Here is a 16598-nt window from a genome sequence, read left to right as displayed (position 1 = left end):
AGTCATAACCTTAGGAGAATCAGTTCTTAGACCCTCAAGTTCCTTAAGCACATCTTCCCAAAATCAACCCCACTGAAAAGGACCAGCGTTCTGAGATCTGTTGGTTCTCCCTTCTTACTTCCCCCTTCACAGTGTTTTTCTGTCACTTTACAAATGAAGGACCTATTTCTTAACCATCTCAAATCTTTTGAAGGAGCTTAGCCCTGGGATGCAAACCCCCCCAGTTGTCAAATCAAAGATAATTTGGGAAAGCCTTGCTCCTGCGAGAAGGTCTCCCGGGAGCAGCGCCTTAATTCAACCAGGCACAGACTCCTGGCAAGGCTTTCCCCTTCCATCGTCCACCTGTCTCTCTGCATCTCAGAGTTAGAATTCAAAACAGTTGTTGGGTGGGAGGTGGGCACATTATTATGTTTATTTGAATTGCAAAATGGAGATTGACTTCCTTTCTGACAGGGAGTTAAGTCTGATTAGCTTGATGGGTGAGGCAGGGAGGAATGGCTTTGGCAACTGGGTCGTATAACAGACATTTTCCACAAATTTGAACTAAATCCGTGGTTCCAGATTTTGACAAATATATAGTTACGGCATATTAACAACCAACTGGAAATTATAGTCTTTGCAAGTATTTAAATTTGGGGAGAAAAAAATGAGATGACATTGATGGGGTATGCGGTTTTTCAAAATTATTTTGGGAGGTTTAAATAGGAGAACAGGGGCTTACAAGCAGGTCTGTCTCCACAGAGTGTTCTGTAATCATGATACACGGCTTCATCCACCATTTCGGGTTGTGACCCACTGTGTGTGTGTGTGTGTGTGTGTGTGTGTGTGTGCGTGTGCATACGCGTGTGTGTCTGTATGTGTTTACATGTGTGTACTAGGTTGCAATACGTGTGTGTGTGCATACGTGTGTGTGTCTGTATGTGTTTACATGTGTGTACTGGGTTGCAATATATTACATATTTCCTACTGTGTTTAAAAACTGTTAAGAAAAGACAAACAAGAGACCCACAAAAAAGCCAAAATAGTTAACACAGCGAACAGGCCTTGGCCACCATTTTCACATACCATGAAATGAGCGGATCACATAAGATGACGGTCACCACGGTATTCCTGTTTCGTCTTACTTACTTTCCCTCCGCTTGTTAGAACCTACAATGCCATCCTTACTAACAGAGCATGGAGGAAACGGGACACCCAAAGGATAATGCTCTGATCAAAAGGACTTGATCTCAAGAACGCCGAGGAATGCCACGGCTGCAAGAAGCTTCTGTGAACCTTCTGTTTTAGGATCCCAAGCATTGGGAGTTCTTGGCACAGAGAAAATACTTACAGTTTGGTATCTCATTTTCTTCCTGGGTAATGACAGAAGTATGGCTAGCCATTTGAGAAGAAATTTTGTGTGATCAATGTACTGTTTTCTGTCAAAAGTATTGAATTAAGGGGCGCCTGGGTGGCTCAGTGGGTTAAGCCTCTGCCTTCGGCTCGGGTCATGATCCCAGGGTCCTGGGATCGAGCCCTGCATCGGGCTCTCTGCTCAGCGGGGAGCCTGCTTCCTCCTCTCTCTCTGCCTCTCTGCCTTCTCTCTGCCTACTTGTGATCTCTGCCTGTCAAATAAATAAATAAAATCTTAAAAAAAAAAAGTATTGAATTAAGGAAACACACAGGTCTCTTTTTAAAGGGGAATGACTACATGTGACACCATTTCTCCTGACTTCCTCTTCACAGGCTACCCATTTTCTCCTTCCCAACCAAATAAACCAACCCATCAAGTAAGTGAAGTCTTACTTCTTGTGATACGAAAAAAGTTAGGGGAAGACTGTGCCTCACTCGCCTTAACTAGCCTTCAACTTGCCAAGGGAGACAAATGGTAAATGGTGGTATCCTCGGGACAGTATCCTTTTCTGGTAGGCATTAGCCCGTTGACCGATCAGTTCCCTGGGGAAATTCTAACATGTTTTAAACTGGACAGATTAACTTTTCGATTTTCCCTCCAACTGTTGTTTGCAAGTACTTCTTGGTGATTGGGCAAAAGAGTGGAAGGATAGCCTTGAGCAGATGTGCAGAATTGTTTTGTTACTGGGGAAACGCCTCCCTTGAAAAGCGTGTCTGTCTACACCAATGGTGCCTTGTGTTATTAAGCAATATTAAATGATTATTGTATTATAACAAAGAAGGGCCTGAAAAGGGGGTAAATTTCAAATATTCTTGGGTTAAGGGTAGGCTCAAAAGACCTGGGTCCACCCCTGGAGCTAATAATACATAATATGTTAATTAAAAAAAAAAACAACAACAAAAAAAAAACCTTGGTCCAGACCACGCTGTGCTGGCACAGGGACTGAGTAAGAGACATGGGTTCAAATCCCAGCTTTGCCACTTCCCTGCTCTGTAGCCGTGGCCAACTCACCTCAGTGTAAAATGAGGGATAACCATACATACTGACATGAGGACTGAGAACAACATACACAAACTTTCACACATAAAGAAGTTTTAATAAATACAGGTGCCCATTACTTTTATTGTGTACCAAGCCATTCAGCTTCTCCAGATCTCAGTTTCCTGCTCTTTCCTGCTGCCTGGGATGTAGATGAAATAGCTGGTGCTCTGTAGCCACCCTGGGTCATGTGGTAAGCCCAAAGATGGAAGCCAAGTGCTGGGCATAATAAAGAAGAAATATTGAAGAGCTTGGGTCTTTGAGGACCCTGGAGAGCTATATGCCAGCTCTGAAATGCCTGTTTTTTTTTTTTTTAATGATTTAAGTCACTGTAATATTAGAGTATTCAGTTCTATTCAGCTAATTCAATCCAACTGATATGCTGGGGTACAGTTAGCTGGGAGACAGTTTGTAGATCTGACTTCCTCCTCATTTAAATCCTAGCATCTAGACTTGGATTATGAGGAGTGAGACAAGAACTGATTCTGGCTGCATGTCCAAGCCAGATTTTCTAGAAAAAATAAATAAATAAATAAATAAACAAAAACCCGCCTCTCCAAAAAACAAAAATAGTTGATATTTTAATCCATAGCTGACTCCATTTCTACTTCTCTACTGATTGAGAATGGGTAAAGGTGGTGAATAAATTGATGAAGATATTAACATACTGATGAACAGACCCAGTGCTGTGTGGTACCAAAGAGCAAAGCTTGCTTGGTGAGGAGTGAGCAGCTCAGGGTGTGTAGACGCAAAGGTCCTGGAAGGAACTGTCTGGAGATGAGACTGATAAAGCGGTTGGGAACTAGATTACCAAAAAACTCTGATTTAAACTAAGCATCTTTGATGTTATCCTAAAACAACAGAGAACCATCCAGAAGGTTTTGTGTGTTTGTTTTTAAGTGGCAAGATTAGATTTAGGTTTTTTTTTTTAAGATCATTGATGGTAATATACTCAAAGCAAGCAGCTGGTGAGGAAGTAAATATTTCAGGCCTGATGGAAGTTTTATATCAAAGGTGTAGTATCTAAATGTGGTGTCTCTTCTGATTGGGTGTCGGATGAGGGGCCCCCAAATGTGGGGGGACAACTGGGTGGTGTGGTCAGTAAAAGGATTCACACTCGGAACAAAGGAGATAGAGGTGTACTGAATACATTGCAAGGGAGTGGCTGGCAGGACAGGAAGGGAGAGGCTGTCTGCTCTCCCTGGGGACTGCTGGGGATTTGTGGGTTAGTGCTGCTTTTAAAAGGGGGAAGGTGAGGAGGTACGGGACACATGGAACTCTCCCTTTATTTTAGTGACTGTGCCTGGTTGGAGTAGTCCATTGGTCAGTTAGGGCCTATGGATATCTTGAGGCAGGTCAGGGGACCTGCCTCAAGATATCCATAGGCCCTAACTGGGGCCGGTCTGTATCCAGCCAGGGGGTCACTGTGGGCCCTTTCTGCATTCCATTGCTCAAGTCTGTGGGCCTCCAGGCAGCCTGTAAAACAGGCAGTGACAATGAATGGAGAGACAGGAGATATGTGAAGCTGGAGGTAGGAGAGGCTGGGTCCTGATGACACTGTGGGGCCACCTGCCTCGCCTGCCTCTTTGCTACAGTGGGAGAAAAATAATTAACCTTGCTTAGACACCATCATTTGTATTTTCTTTCATATGTAGGTGATCTCCATCCCTCCCTGGTGCAGGTGGAGGACGACTGCATAATGTAAAACAGGACATGTCTAACAGAAATTAAGTGAAGACAAGCTGCTTGCCATAGCTGAGAATTCAGAGTTCAGAAGTTCCGAGGAATATCCTTTTTCACGGGGAGTCAAACTTAAAAGCCATGGGAGGAATGGAATCAGTGAGGCAGCCCACGTGTAAGAAAAACCAACTGCCAGAAACAGAATTGTTTTTACTAAATGGTGGGTGAGCACATAAAATTAAAATGCAGGGATGAGCTAGATTTTAAATTCAAAATTTATAAAAGAAACACCTTGAGAGACAGGTGTAATTTTAAAAAATGTATTTCCTAAGTAATTACTCCTTTTATTTAGAATTGGAAACCTTTCTTTTTTCCCCTCCCTCTTTCCTTCCTTCTTTCCTTCTTTCAATCTAGGTTTCGATATCTGTTTTTACCCTTTGTATTATAATGTGAGGTGTGTTACAGACTGTATCATACCTGCACCTAAGTTCATATGTTGATGCCCTAGCCGTCACTGTGACTGTATTTAAAGATAGAGCCTTTAAAGAGGTAATTAAGGTTAAATGAGGTTATAAGGTGAGGCCATAGTTCAATCTGACTGGTGTCCTTATAAGAAGAGAAAATTTGGACACCCATGAGAGATACCAAGGATGAGCACACACAGAAGAAAGTGCATATGAGGAAGGGAGAAGGCAACCAACAGTTTGCAAACCAAGGAAACAGACCTGAGGAGAAACCACATCGGATACCTTGATCTTGGATTTCTAGCCTTCTGGGCAGTAGAAAATGAATTTCTATTGTTTAGGCCATCCAGTTTCTGGTACTTTGTTATAGCAGCCAAAGCACACTGATACAAGGTATAAAATTCAATCTAGATTCCTTTCACTGAGAGTAATGTTTAGTTTTGTTTGTTAGTGTTATGGAAAATAGGTCTTCACAAATGTGGGCACTTCTAATAGCGTATGGAATCTTGGTACAGTGATTTTTATTTTGAGGGTAACCATACTTCAGATACTTGTAAAATTCTCATATTCCAACATTGTACTATTTGGTTTTCAGTACCACAACATTGTGAAGGTTAATATCTTATACTTGTAGCTCTTAATTCACACTCTGTATTAGTTTTAAAAAGCGAACTAAACAATGTATGTTCATATGCATAAAATTTGGAAATCAGAGAATGATTTTGGAATTCAGTCATCAACTCTACAATTTTGGGACTGTAGCTCCTGCCATTACTTTCATTTTTGGAAGCCAATTTTAGTACAGGAAAGCACACCAGATAATTCCCTGCCAAACTTGTTTCCTAAAAATCCAGTTTTGTTAAGAATGAGAAAAATCACATCATACATTTATGTAACTATTTGTAATTGTTCTAGCCAAGAAATACTCAAAGTGTTTAGATGAGAATGTTGTTTTAAAAAGGCAGAGCCTTTTTACCTTCTCTAGAAATCACCTCAAAACAGGAAGGGTTGACAAATAACATAACCTACATCTTTAGCAAAACTAGAAGCTCAAACCATAAATACATAAGAAAAAGTTACCAAATTCCATGAGTCAAAAAGGAGGTGGGAGGCAGTGATAAAAAGCCAAGAGGAGACACCTATAACCAGCAATTTCAGAGAGGGCCCAGTCTTTCAAAGCAGGGGCCATGGCATAAAGCAAAACAACAATGCTTTGTTTGCAACACTAGAATGGATCTTATAGGCTGGTGGCAGCAAGTTCCCCAGGACTAGTGTATTAGGGTAAAGCCAGGGAGGTGGGCAAAAGACAACACCTACAGATATACCACCACTGCTGGAAGCAATCTGTCAGAGAGGCAGGCTAGTAGAGAAGAATTCTGTATTGTTGGCAGCCTACAGTTATGTCTCTGGGCTGAGGAAGAATGCACTCATCACAGGTTACTGTGAGCTGCGGGGTAATTTTTGCTAGCCTGGAGCACAAAGTTAAGCTCTTCTGTCTCAGACTTCCTTTCAAACTTCCAATTTAGAGAGAAGTCATCTCATTCAAAGATGAGCATTTATTCTAAAGGAACTAGCATAAGATGTATACCAAGTTAATATTAAAAAAGAGAAAAGGAACAGGAAAACAAAACAATAGATGATGAAGGATACTCATGAGTAAAAGACTGCCACAGAGCAAATGATAAATATGACCAAACAGATCATCACAAAATGTTAAAAATATACACTGAAACTATCATCTCTATAAAGCAAGAGGTCAAAGCAGATATATAAGAGCTCACGGAAACCTGGACAAGTCAACATGATAAAAGGAGATAAAACATGAGCTTGTAGAGAACGGAGGGGAGATAAAGGAGAAAAATAAAAACCCCCACACCCGCCCTGGCCACCAATGGCGAGAATACTGCTCAGGGTCCTGCTCTGTTACTCTCTTTATGTACTATGTTGTATGCCTTAACTACATTAAGGAGAAGTCAGGCTCTTTGTACATATTGGTGTCTCTTTTTTTTCCTGTAAGTTCTAATTTAAATTCTAGTGTAATATTAGTTTCAGGTGTACAAGTAGTGATTTAACACTTCCATAATGTTGTCCTCTTCTCAGTCATCATTATCTTTATGAAAACTACAAGGAAGCACGGAAATAGATGAATTATGCATCAAATTCTAGTTACAAACAGAAAATCTAAGAATAAAGTTAATCAAATTAAAAGCAAAAATTTATTTTAGAAAACAAGACTAGAACTGATAAATACATTCAAGGGTCAGTTCTTTGGAAAAACGCTAAATAAAAATAAACTATTACCAGTATACTCATGGGAAAAAAGAATAAAAACACAAATGTACCAAATATGAAACAATATTTGGGATATAATTCTAGAAACCAAGAAAATAAAAAGAAACAAATTCCTTAACTGTGTGCAAATATATTTGAAAACCTGTATGAAATACATTTTTTCCCTGAGAAAATAAAAATGATAAAAATGACCTCAAAATGGATCCAGCAATCCTATTTCTGCATATATATATCCAAAGGAAATAGAGTAGTTATCTTGAAGAGATAGAACTGTGGCATTATTCACAATAGTCAAGACACAGAAACAACCTAAGTGCCATTGACAGATGAACGAATAAAGAAATGTAGTAATATATACACAACAGAAAATTATTCAGCTGTAAAAGTGAAGGAAATCTTATTTGCAATGACATGGATGAACCTGGACAATATTATGTTAAGTGAAATAAGTGAGAGACAGAAAGACAAATACTATATTAGCTTAGTTATATGTAAAACCTAAATTAAAAAAAAAAAAGTCAAACTCAGCTCTTAGAAACAGAAAGTAGAATGTGTTTGGTGGGGGCGCCTGGGTGGCTCCATGGGTTGAAGCCTCTGCCTTCAGCTCAGGTCATGATCCCGGGGTCCTGGGATCGAGCCCCACATTGGGCTCTCTGCTCGGCAGGGAGCCTGCTTCCCCCTCTCCCTCTCTGCCTGCCTCTCTGCCTACCTGTGATCTCTGTCTGTCAAATAAATAAATAAAATCTTTAAAAAAAAATAAAATACTTTAAACAATACTTCAAAAAAAAAAAGAATGTGTTTGGGGCCAGGGGGTGGGAGAATGTTGGTCTAATGGCATATAGTTTCATTTATAAGATGAATGAGTTCTGGGAATCTAAAGTGAGCATGGGGACTATAGATTAAAATAAGATTGTATTGTATACTTGAAAAGTGCTAAGCAAGTAGATTTTTTTTTAAAGATTTTATTTACTTATTTGACAGACAGAGATCACAAGTAGGCAGAGAGGCAGGCAGAGAGAAAGGAGGGAGCAGGCTCCCTGCTGAGCAGAGAGCCCAATGTGGGGCTCGATCCCAGGACCCTGAGATCATGACCTGAGCCAAAGGCAGAGGCTTCAACCCACTGAGCCACCCAGGCACCCTAAGCAAGTAGATCTTAAGCATTCTCACCACACACACCCACACACACCCACACACAAATGGTAACTATGCAAGTTGAGGGGTGTGTTCATCAACTTGATGGTGGTAATCATTTCACAATGTGTGTGCATATCATAATCATCACATTGTACACGTTGTCAATTATACCTTAATAAAGCTGAAAAAAGTGAACTGAAAAGAGAGAAATATCTAAAGCTTAATGTGGGATAAGACAGAAAACATAGCTACCTGAGTTGATAGTCAAGAATTACAGACGCCGAAAGAGCTAACCATCCATGAGAATGACAGAGTCCAGGTACCAGCAAACTGTCAGTCTCCCTTGTATTGAATGACCTTTGCTAAATCCAAGGAAAGGGTTTTCTGAGTTAAAAAGAGGAATAAAGGGTTGCCTGGGTGGCTCAGTCGGTTAAGCATCTACCTTCAGCTCAGGTTGTGATCCTGAGGTTCTGGGATTGAGTCCTGCTTTGGGCTCCCTGCTATCTCTCTCTCTGCTTCTCTCTCTCTCTGTCCCCCATAAATAAATAAATAAAATCTTAAAAAAATAACAGAAAGAGGAATAAGACAGAAGGGGGCCAAAGCATAAGATTTTGATAAATCAGAAGGGTATAGGTCTAAGGGTCCGGAGAATGGGAAGAGAATAAGCTGACCCAGAGGCAGCGGAGAAACGTTTTGCATCCTAGAGTTGCGCAGAATTGAGAGTCATCCCAGCGTGAGACTTCCGTAAACACCCACCATAGCCCCCAGCTTGGGTCACTCCATCCTATTTCTCTCTGCATTAGCTAACAGTTTGCACCGTAGGTACTTGGTAATTGTCTGGCCCTTCAACTGGCTTACATCTTCCATGAAAATAGGGACCACAACTCTTTAGCTGATCGTTGTAGATCCACTGGCCTTCTATTGTGCCAGCCATTACATATTTGTTGAATGAATGAATGAATGAATGGGGCAAATTTGACATTTTGGAGAAGCAGCAGAGAACAATAAGGAATGTGGCTACAGAGACACTGGACCCGAGAGGAAGATGAGCATCACGGAGGTGTGATAGCTTGCTGGCAATGGGACAGCTATTGTGGACCACACGGTGTGCTAAGAATGGGCAAGGTCTTTCTGGTAGATGGTATATGGTAGAGTCCCCTGAGAGGCTGGAGCCACAGGTTGAAGAGATCACCTACATGTCACAACATAGTATTTAACGAGGAAAAAAGTGTGGTTCTGTGTCTTGGTTTTATTTATTTATTTATAAAAGATTTTATTTATTTATTTAGCAGAGAGAGAGAGAGATCACAAGTAGGCAGAAAGGCAGGTGGAGGGGGAAGCAGGCTCCCTGCTGAGCAGAGATTCCCAATGTGGGGCTCCATCCCAGGACCCTGAGACCATGACCTGAGCTGAAGGCAGAGGCTTAACCCACTGAGCCACCCAGGCGTCCCACATGCCTTGCTTTTAAAAAAGTCAGTGTTGCTCACGTAATCTGGAAAGACTTGGTTTAACCTAATAACACAAGTAAAAAAAAAAAAAAAAAGATGGACTTTGAGAACTTGGTAAGCAATAAGCAAAAAATGAGTGACAGATGGGATTCAACCACCACAATTCAGTCAAGGTAGATAGGCTACTTTCATAGGGTCTGAAATTCTCAGTGATGAAAGTGACAGGCTTGAGTTGCTCTGGGCTGTCAGATTGTTGTATAACCTTTCTTTCTGAGTGCTACATTTTAATAAGTAGGGAGTTAACCTTGAACATACTCAGAAGAGAGGCCTTCAGGATGATAAAGATGCTCAAAAGTAAGTTTTATGTGAGGAACCGTTAAGGACCTGGGGCAATTTTGCTTGGAGACAGAAAGACTTCAGAGAGGCATGAGGGCTCTCTTTCAGTTACCTGAAGGGCTGTCAAGGGGAAGAGGCTTTAGTCTAGTTCTGAACGACCTTGAGGGTAGAATGGAGACTAATAGGCAGGAGCTACAAGCAGAGAGATTTCCACTCAATACAAGTGAGAACTTTGGGCTCCTGGTGTGGGGTGGGGAGATCTGTCTCAGCCCTCAGGGAGCGCCTGGTCCCTGTGGGCGCTCGGGTCTGCAAGCAACCTGACTTCCAAACTCTCTGCTAACACTGAGCTCCTGTGATCAACCAGCCTTTCGACATCCACATTCCTTATAAGAAATGAGATGAGTGCTTGGGATGGGCTGTTTTACAAATATGAGGTGTTGTTACTGCGTTTTCATCGTCCTGGAGGACTTCGATTCTCTTACAATTGCCATCTTTTCTCTTTATCTTCATGAAGATTTCTAACTTATTGATGCCCAATTTAATATTATTATGACTACTATTCTCTGTCTAGGAATTCAAATTTTCAAATGCCTCATGAATAATAAATGGTTCTTCATTTTATATTCATGTGGGAAAGGCTCTTATTTAGTGTGCTAATCAGGGTTCTCATCCTATGGTGTAAAAGGTCAGAGTAGCTAAGCTCTTTCTTTCAAATTATTATTTTTAGTTTTTAAATGTATTAAGTCATTTTAAGTATTCTCTACACTCGATGTGGGGCTCAAACTCATGACCCCAAGGTCAAGTGTAGCTCGATCCACTGACTGAGCCAGGCAGGCAGCCCTGAGAGTAACTAAGTTCTTACAGATTACCTTATGGGCAGAACTCATTAAAATCAGTAACATCCTTATAAAAGAAAAATCTTTTTAACAAGAAAGTCTCCAAATTAAGAAGCAATAAATAAGCACGCACATTAATAAACAAACCTCGGAGTTCTACTCTGAGAGAATCTGACTTCTTCTGTCTTTTATCAGAGACCTCTGGTGGCTTGTCAACTCACAGGCAATGAGAAATCAAGAATTTGATCAATGACAAATTGATAGACAAGTTATCTGGTGGCACAGCCAACTTGTCACAAGATATTATGACTTAGAAACACTAATTACCAGATTAACAAAAGCTCTAATTTTATTTTGGGTCTTCAAAATATTTCCTCCAGTATAATAATAAATTCCAGTATATATATATATATGCACATATATATATGTATATATATATATATGTATATGTACATATATATATAAAATAAATTCCAGTATCATCTCTAACAAGTAACTACTTGATGATTTTTGAAATATCATTCCTTTTCCTTGTCCTCCTCTCTTTGTGGGACTTGACAAAGAGTGACCTAGGCGAAGGCAAGGTGAGAGAAGAAAACTAGCAGAACCAGAAACAGAGTGAACTGGTCACACAGAGCCTTCCAAAAAGCAGTTAATTAACTAAGTTGCAAAGCAACCCCCAAACTTCTGGTTTACGTATTTTATTCTCCCATTGACTTAAATCAGAGCAGAAAAGGGATTTGGAGGCTGGGATTTATACCAGGCAAAAAAGAGAAGGTAAACTCTGTTTTTGTTTTTGTTTTTTTGTACAGATTACCTAACTTTATTTAATGTCCTGTCACTTGATATTTTTGTTTCACTAATATTTAGGCATCGCAAGCAATGTGGGAAACAACATCTTTGTCTCTCTGTCTCTGGTATAATTATTTCCTCAGGATAAAGTCCTAGAATGGAATTGCAAGGTCTAAGAGATGATGAGCATTTGGAAGGCTTTACGCTATCGTCTTTAAGGTGAATCTGTTATATTTTGCTTCTAAACAAAATCCTCTGTGTCACTCCCACGTTTGGCACATGTGAAGATGGCCAGGATGCCCCAGTCAACACTCCTGCCCAGTCCATCCACCTTCAGTTAGGTAAGCAGCTGTGGCTTGACCTGGAATTCAAATATTCTCTAGGCACACATGGGCAATCTGGAACATCCTTTTCTTGAGGGATATTTTCACTGGAGATCCAGATGGGGGCAATCACATCTCAATCCCATACAGGAGAAATACGAAGAATTTCTGACACACTTTTCTTTTGATGCCAGGTATCATTGGAAGGAGACAGATGTTTAAAAGAAGCTTTTAGTTTATTAGTCCGCATTCAGTCTAATACTTTTTGTGTGTTTAGGTTCTGTGAGTGAGGTTTAACTTCTTTTTTTTAATTTATTTATCTGACAGAAATCACAAGTAGGCAGAGAGACAGGCAGAGAGAGAGGAGGAAGCAGGCTCCCCACTGAGCAGAGAGCCCGATGTGGGGCTCGATCCCAGGACCCCGGAATCATGACCTGAGCTGAAGGCAGAGGCTTTAACCCACTGAGCCACCCAGGCGCCCCGTGAGGTTTAACTTCTAATGTAGGTTACACTTCTTCACATGAAGCTGATGCCTGTAAAGAAAAATCTACTCTATACTTTTTTTAAAAATTTTATTATTTATTTGACAGACAGAGATCACAAGTAGGCAGAGAGTACTCTATACTTTTATATATTGTGGCCACAACTCTCTCATCGTGGGTACTCAGCAAACCTGTATAAGTTTCAAGTCAGGAGGAGGCAGGAATAAATGGGGTCACAGATCATCGGCTCACCTCTCAAAGCACACTTGCGGCACTCCCCAGTCCATCTTTGTGGAAAGCCTGCTTACAAAAGTAAGAAAGGGGCCTGTCTTCGGTGAACCACTGTATTGTATGGTTTGTCTCCTATTAATCTAAGCAGGAAGGACAAGCTCTGAATTGAACACTCAGACATCAGCAGACCTAAAGCGGGCTTACTAGTGTTTGATAAGTGTTCAGGACTTTTCAGTATTAAGGAGGAGAAAATGCAAGGTCACCATATTCGGCAACCATCCGGTTGCACTGAAGCAGACACAAGTAAAATAAATAAAGATTTGTTTTCTCCCCTAAGAGCAGAGGATAGATCTTTGAGGAGCACAGGCTTCAGCTGTAAGCCCTCTCTGTTCCCCGAGGCTCGGACGTACCTTGATTCCCATAGCTGCTGTCTATCCCAGAGCTGTCCCACGAGTCCACCGCACTGTCCACACTGGGCACAGTGGACGGGTATGTGTCGGTAAGCTTGCCTGGCTTCTGTCCTGGAGAGGGGTCCTCCTCCACATCTCCCAGGTCACTCAGGTGGCTAGCCATGGGGAATTTCTTGGGACTGGATGCTGATTGGGCTGCAAAGACAGAGAAGGAGTTTAAGTCTGAGGGTAAATGTCAATAAGAAGATATTCTAATACTCCCTCTGGAGAGTCATCTTCCCTAGAAAGATACAGAGGGATAGAAATGCACTGAAAATCCATAACTGTGGCTCTCGACCCACTCACCATCTGTCTGTTTCTTAATTTTCAAGGTGACAGTCTCTCCTGCCATCTGTAACAAATGGATGGCTTCACTCAGAGGCTTTCCTTTCAAGCTGCTGCTGTTGATAGCCAGGATTCGGTCTCCTATGTGGATGGCGCCAGTTCTGAAACACCAAATAATAATAGGAAAGGTAGAAAAATCCCTGTGTGCCACTGAATAGAAATCCCCTGCCATACTTTATATATTCATGATAATAAAGTCTTGGCAAGGGTCTCTAGAAGCCACTTTTTGCTTTCTCCTGGGCAATGTTACAAGATAACGGCATCTTTTGTGAATAACTTTTTAGTTTCAAATAAAATTAGAAAAATTGTTTTAATTAGGGTGTAAAATGGACTTGCCGTGCTTTTTGAATTCTAAGAAAGCAGAGGCATTTGGTAACCCTCTTAAAAATCCCAAGGAAACGGTGCCTGGGTGGCTCAGTGGGTTAAAGCCTCTGCCTTTGGCTCAGGTCATGGTCCCAGGGTCCTGGGATCCAGCCCCGCATCAGGCTCTCTGCTCAGCAGGGAGCCTGCTTCCCCTTCTCTCTCTGCCTGCCTCTCTGCCTACTTGTGATCTCTGTCAAATAAATACATAATTAAATAAATAAATCTTAAAAAAAAATCCCAAGGAAATAAACAATGCTGGACAGTAAATGCAGTGATACTTGGGATGGAGCATTGCTTCTTGCACAGATTTAACTGTAAATTACAGGTTGAACACAACCGTGACCCTAGCTCACTAGAAGTGAGGCTCAGAGAGATGGGGACCTCCCTCAGACCCTGGTGTGGCAGGGTTCCTCTGTCGGTCATTCTAAGGATTGAAAAGGCTCAGAGAATCAATTCGTGCTACGTTTGAATCCAACTCTGCCACTCTTGGGTCGAGTGACCCGGATTTCTTATTTTAACCTCTCTGGGTATCACTTCCCTCGTCACTATAATGGGGCAATCACCTCTCAGGGGGGCCTTGAGGATTAAATAGGAAAACATATGTAAAGGGCTTGGCCCACTGCTTGAAATGTGGAAAAAGAAAATTTCTTGATCAATGAACTAATTGACCTTTGGCCTTTTCTCTTCTCTTTCCATCCTCACCCAATTCTGAGAAGGCAGACTGGAATTTATAGCTCTGCTGTTCACCATACCCATCTTTGGGAGCCCTGAGTGGGACATTCATCCATTCATAAGCATTCAGACTCAGGGATGGTCTAAAAACTCGGATCTCTCCAGCCGGGTCGCAGGCTGTCGAAGGGGAGTCCCAAGCACCAGCCTCTTGTCCTGGCTTAGTGCCCAGGACAGTGAGTGAAGGAATGAGCCCAGCTCACCGGGCTGCCTGTGGCTGAGTACGCTGATAGCAGCTTGCCTCTGGGGTAGTGGCAGCAGCAACTGGGGTAAGAGAGGTGACATGGGGTCACACCGGTTACCAGGGACCACTACCACATCCACCCAAGCACCTACTCTCAAAGAATATATTTTCTTCGGAAAAAAGGGAAAAGATCACTTCATTCATTCATAAAGGATCTCCAGTTTAGAAAACTAGGTTGTAAGCCAGGGAACACCTGACCAGTAGGTTGCTGAACTGGATCAACATGAAACTTTTCTTGTTGTTTCCCTGATAGAGATACCTAGGACGGTCTCCCTAACAGAGGAAGCTAGGAGAGGAGGATATCTGAAGAATACCCCATCATAGGTGTCTCTGTTAATATCACAATATGACTCCCCAACAGGGTAACCCTTTCTCAGCTGCCTTAGTGCCCTCATTCAGCAGATGAAGATCTTGGATGAGCTGATTTCCAGGGGGTCTTGCAGCTCCAAGATTCTGCAGTGCTACAGCTCTGTTTTGCAAACCATTATCTGCGTCAGCATGATGTGTGTGCATTCCTGAGCTAGATTACTGGAGGGAAGGTTTGGAATATGCACCACCATGTGTCTCAGAGAGAAAGGTGATTTAATGGGGTTTGGGGGGTGGGTGTGCATCTTGGCGAAAAGAACAAATGGACATTCTAAATCACATTATGAAGATGGGTCACTGTGCTTTGTCTCCCCAAATCTTTGAAGACAAAGCCTGTGTCATCCCCTTTGGAAAACAAAGCAGCCAAGCCCAGTACCTGTCAGGTAATACAGGCTCAGTAAATGTTTGCTGAATTGAACTGGACAAGCCTTTTAACCTCCCTGAACTTCAGTCTCCTCCTCTCAAAACGGACATGATATAAATCCACCTCCAGTTCACTGTGGTCAAGTGTAGACATTTCCGGAGAGTAATATCAATGTTAAGCCCATGACATCTTTTACCGCCTGTAAGATGCCCCTCGACGTCAAGTTGGAGCTCTGCCTGACAGTTCTCAAGCTCTAGGATCGATCCTTTGTGCAGATGTGAAAAAGTTAATAGGTAACCAAGCAGGGGAGGGGAGCATGTACTCTCTGAAGCTGTGAGGAAGAAAACCCAGCCCAGACCCAGGTAATTGTAGCAGTTTCTTGAAATGTTACCTTTCAGCTAATCCCCCTTTAGTGAGGCTTGAAATGATTATAGGATCAAAGGGCTCTTCAGTTCCTGAAATTGTGATGCCAAGGGGCCCCCCATAGCGCTTGAGCTCCACAGTGTAAATAATGGCTCCAGAACTTTCTTGCTCATCTGCAATAAATGCCAAGGAGTCATAATTGGTTTCTTTGGGGGGAAAAAAAAGCAAAGTAATAAGACACATATACTCATACATAAAATAAACTCAAGACATCATCATTAAAGCATTATGTCTCAGAAATTATTTGGGGAGGTAGATTCTCCTTCGTAAGATATTCATTCTAATACAGGGATGTGGTTGTCATTAGTGTTGGGGGACGGGTCCACTGCCTAATGACCTATGTTTTAAATCAGGGAGTGACCCGCCCAGCTGGACCTCGGGCCCTTTAGCCTGTGTCCATGCCTAGCACAGGGCTTGCCCTGTACTTCCTTAGAGTGTCCTAAATACCTGTGAGAGGAGAGAGTCATGTGGCGACAGAGACTGGGACAACCCATTTCTATTTCCAGCCCTTCCCAAGCAAGCTAACTTTCAATACAGAGAAGATCTTACTCAGGGTTGGAGCAAACTTTAACATATCTGTGGTTAAGTGGGGCTTAGAGAAGTTGGCTTGGAAATTTAGAATCCTTTCCACATTATTCCACTGATCGTATCTTAAAACGTCAATTCTGTGGATGAATTCCCAGATACTGAAGTGCAGGTTTTAATGGTTCTCTGTCCTCTCTTCTAGAGAGGAAGAGCCATGTCAAGTACGTTTCAGGAGAACAGACCAGGCTGCTACACGGCCATGAACTGATCTTCCCTGTTTCACACCGCCATAAAGGAAATCGTCTGTTAATACGGTCTGCCTACAGCACTGGGCCGCACCA

The 16598-nt window shown here is 42.0% G+C and overlaps 1 protein-coding gene across 1 annotated transcript in view; it reads right to left on the bottom strand.

Annotated features, from left to right (window-relative positions):
* LOC111142185 (glutamate receptor interacting protein 1) overlaps positions 1–16598 on the bottom strand; it is a 231027-nt gene that overhangs the window by 23525 nt on the left and 190904 nt on the right. The window contains exons 17-19 of the mRNA XM_022495196.1: positions 15701–15845; positions 13205–13344; positions 12860–13054 (exon numbers count right to left, since the gene is read on the bottom strand). Of these exons, the coding sequence (XP_022350904.1) occupies positions 12860–13054; positions 13205–13344; positions 15701–15845 (480 nt within the window). The remainder of the gene's footprint in view (positions 1–12859; positions 13055–13204; positions 13345–15700; positions 15846–16598) is intronic.

The sequence above is a fragment of the Enhydra lutris genome, unplaced genomic scaffold (assembly GCF_002288905.1).
Source record: "Enhydra lutris kenyoni isolate GAN:26980312 unplaced genomic scaffold, ASM228890v2 scaffoldscaffold7, whole genome shotgun sequence".
Taxonomy (NCBI): Eukaryota; Metazoa; Chordata; class Mammalia; order Carnivora; family Mustelidae; genus Enhydra; species Enhydra lutris.
This window is presented reverse-complemented; position numbering and strand designations above follow the sequence as displayed.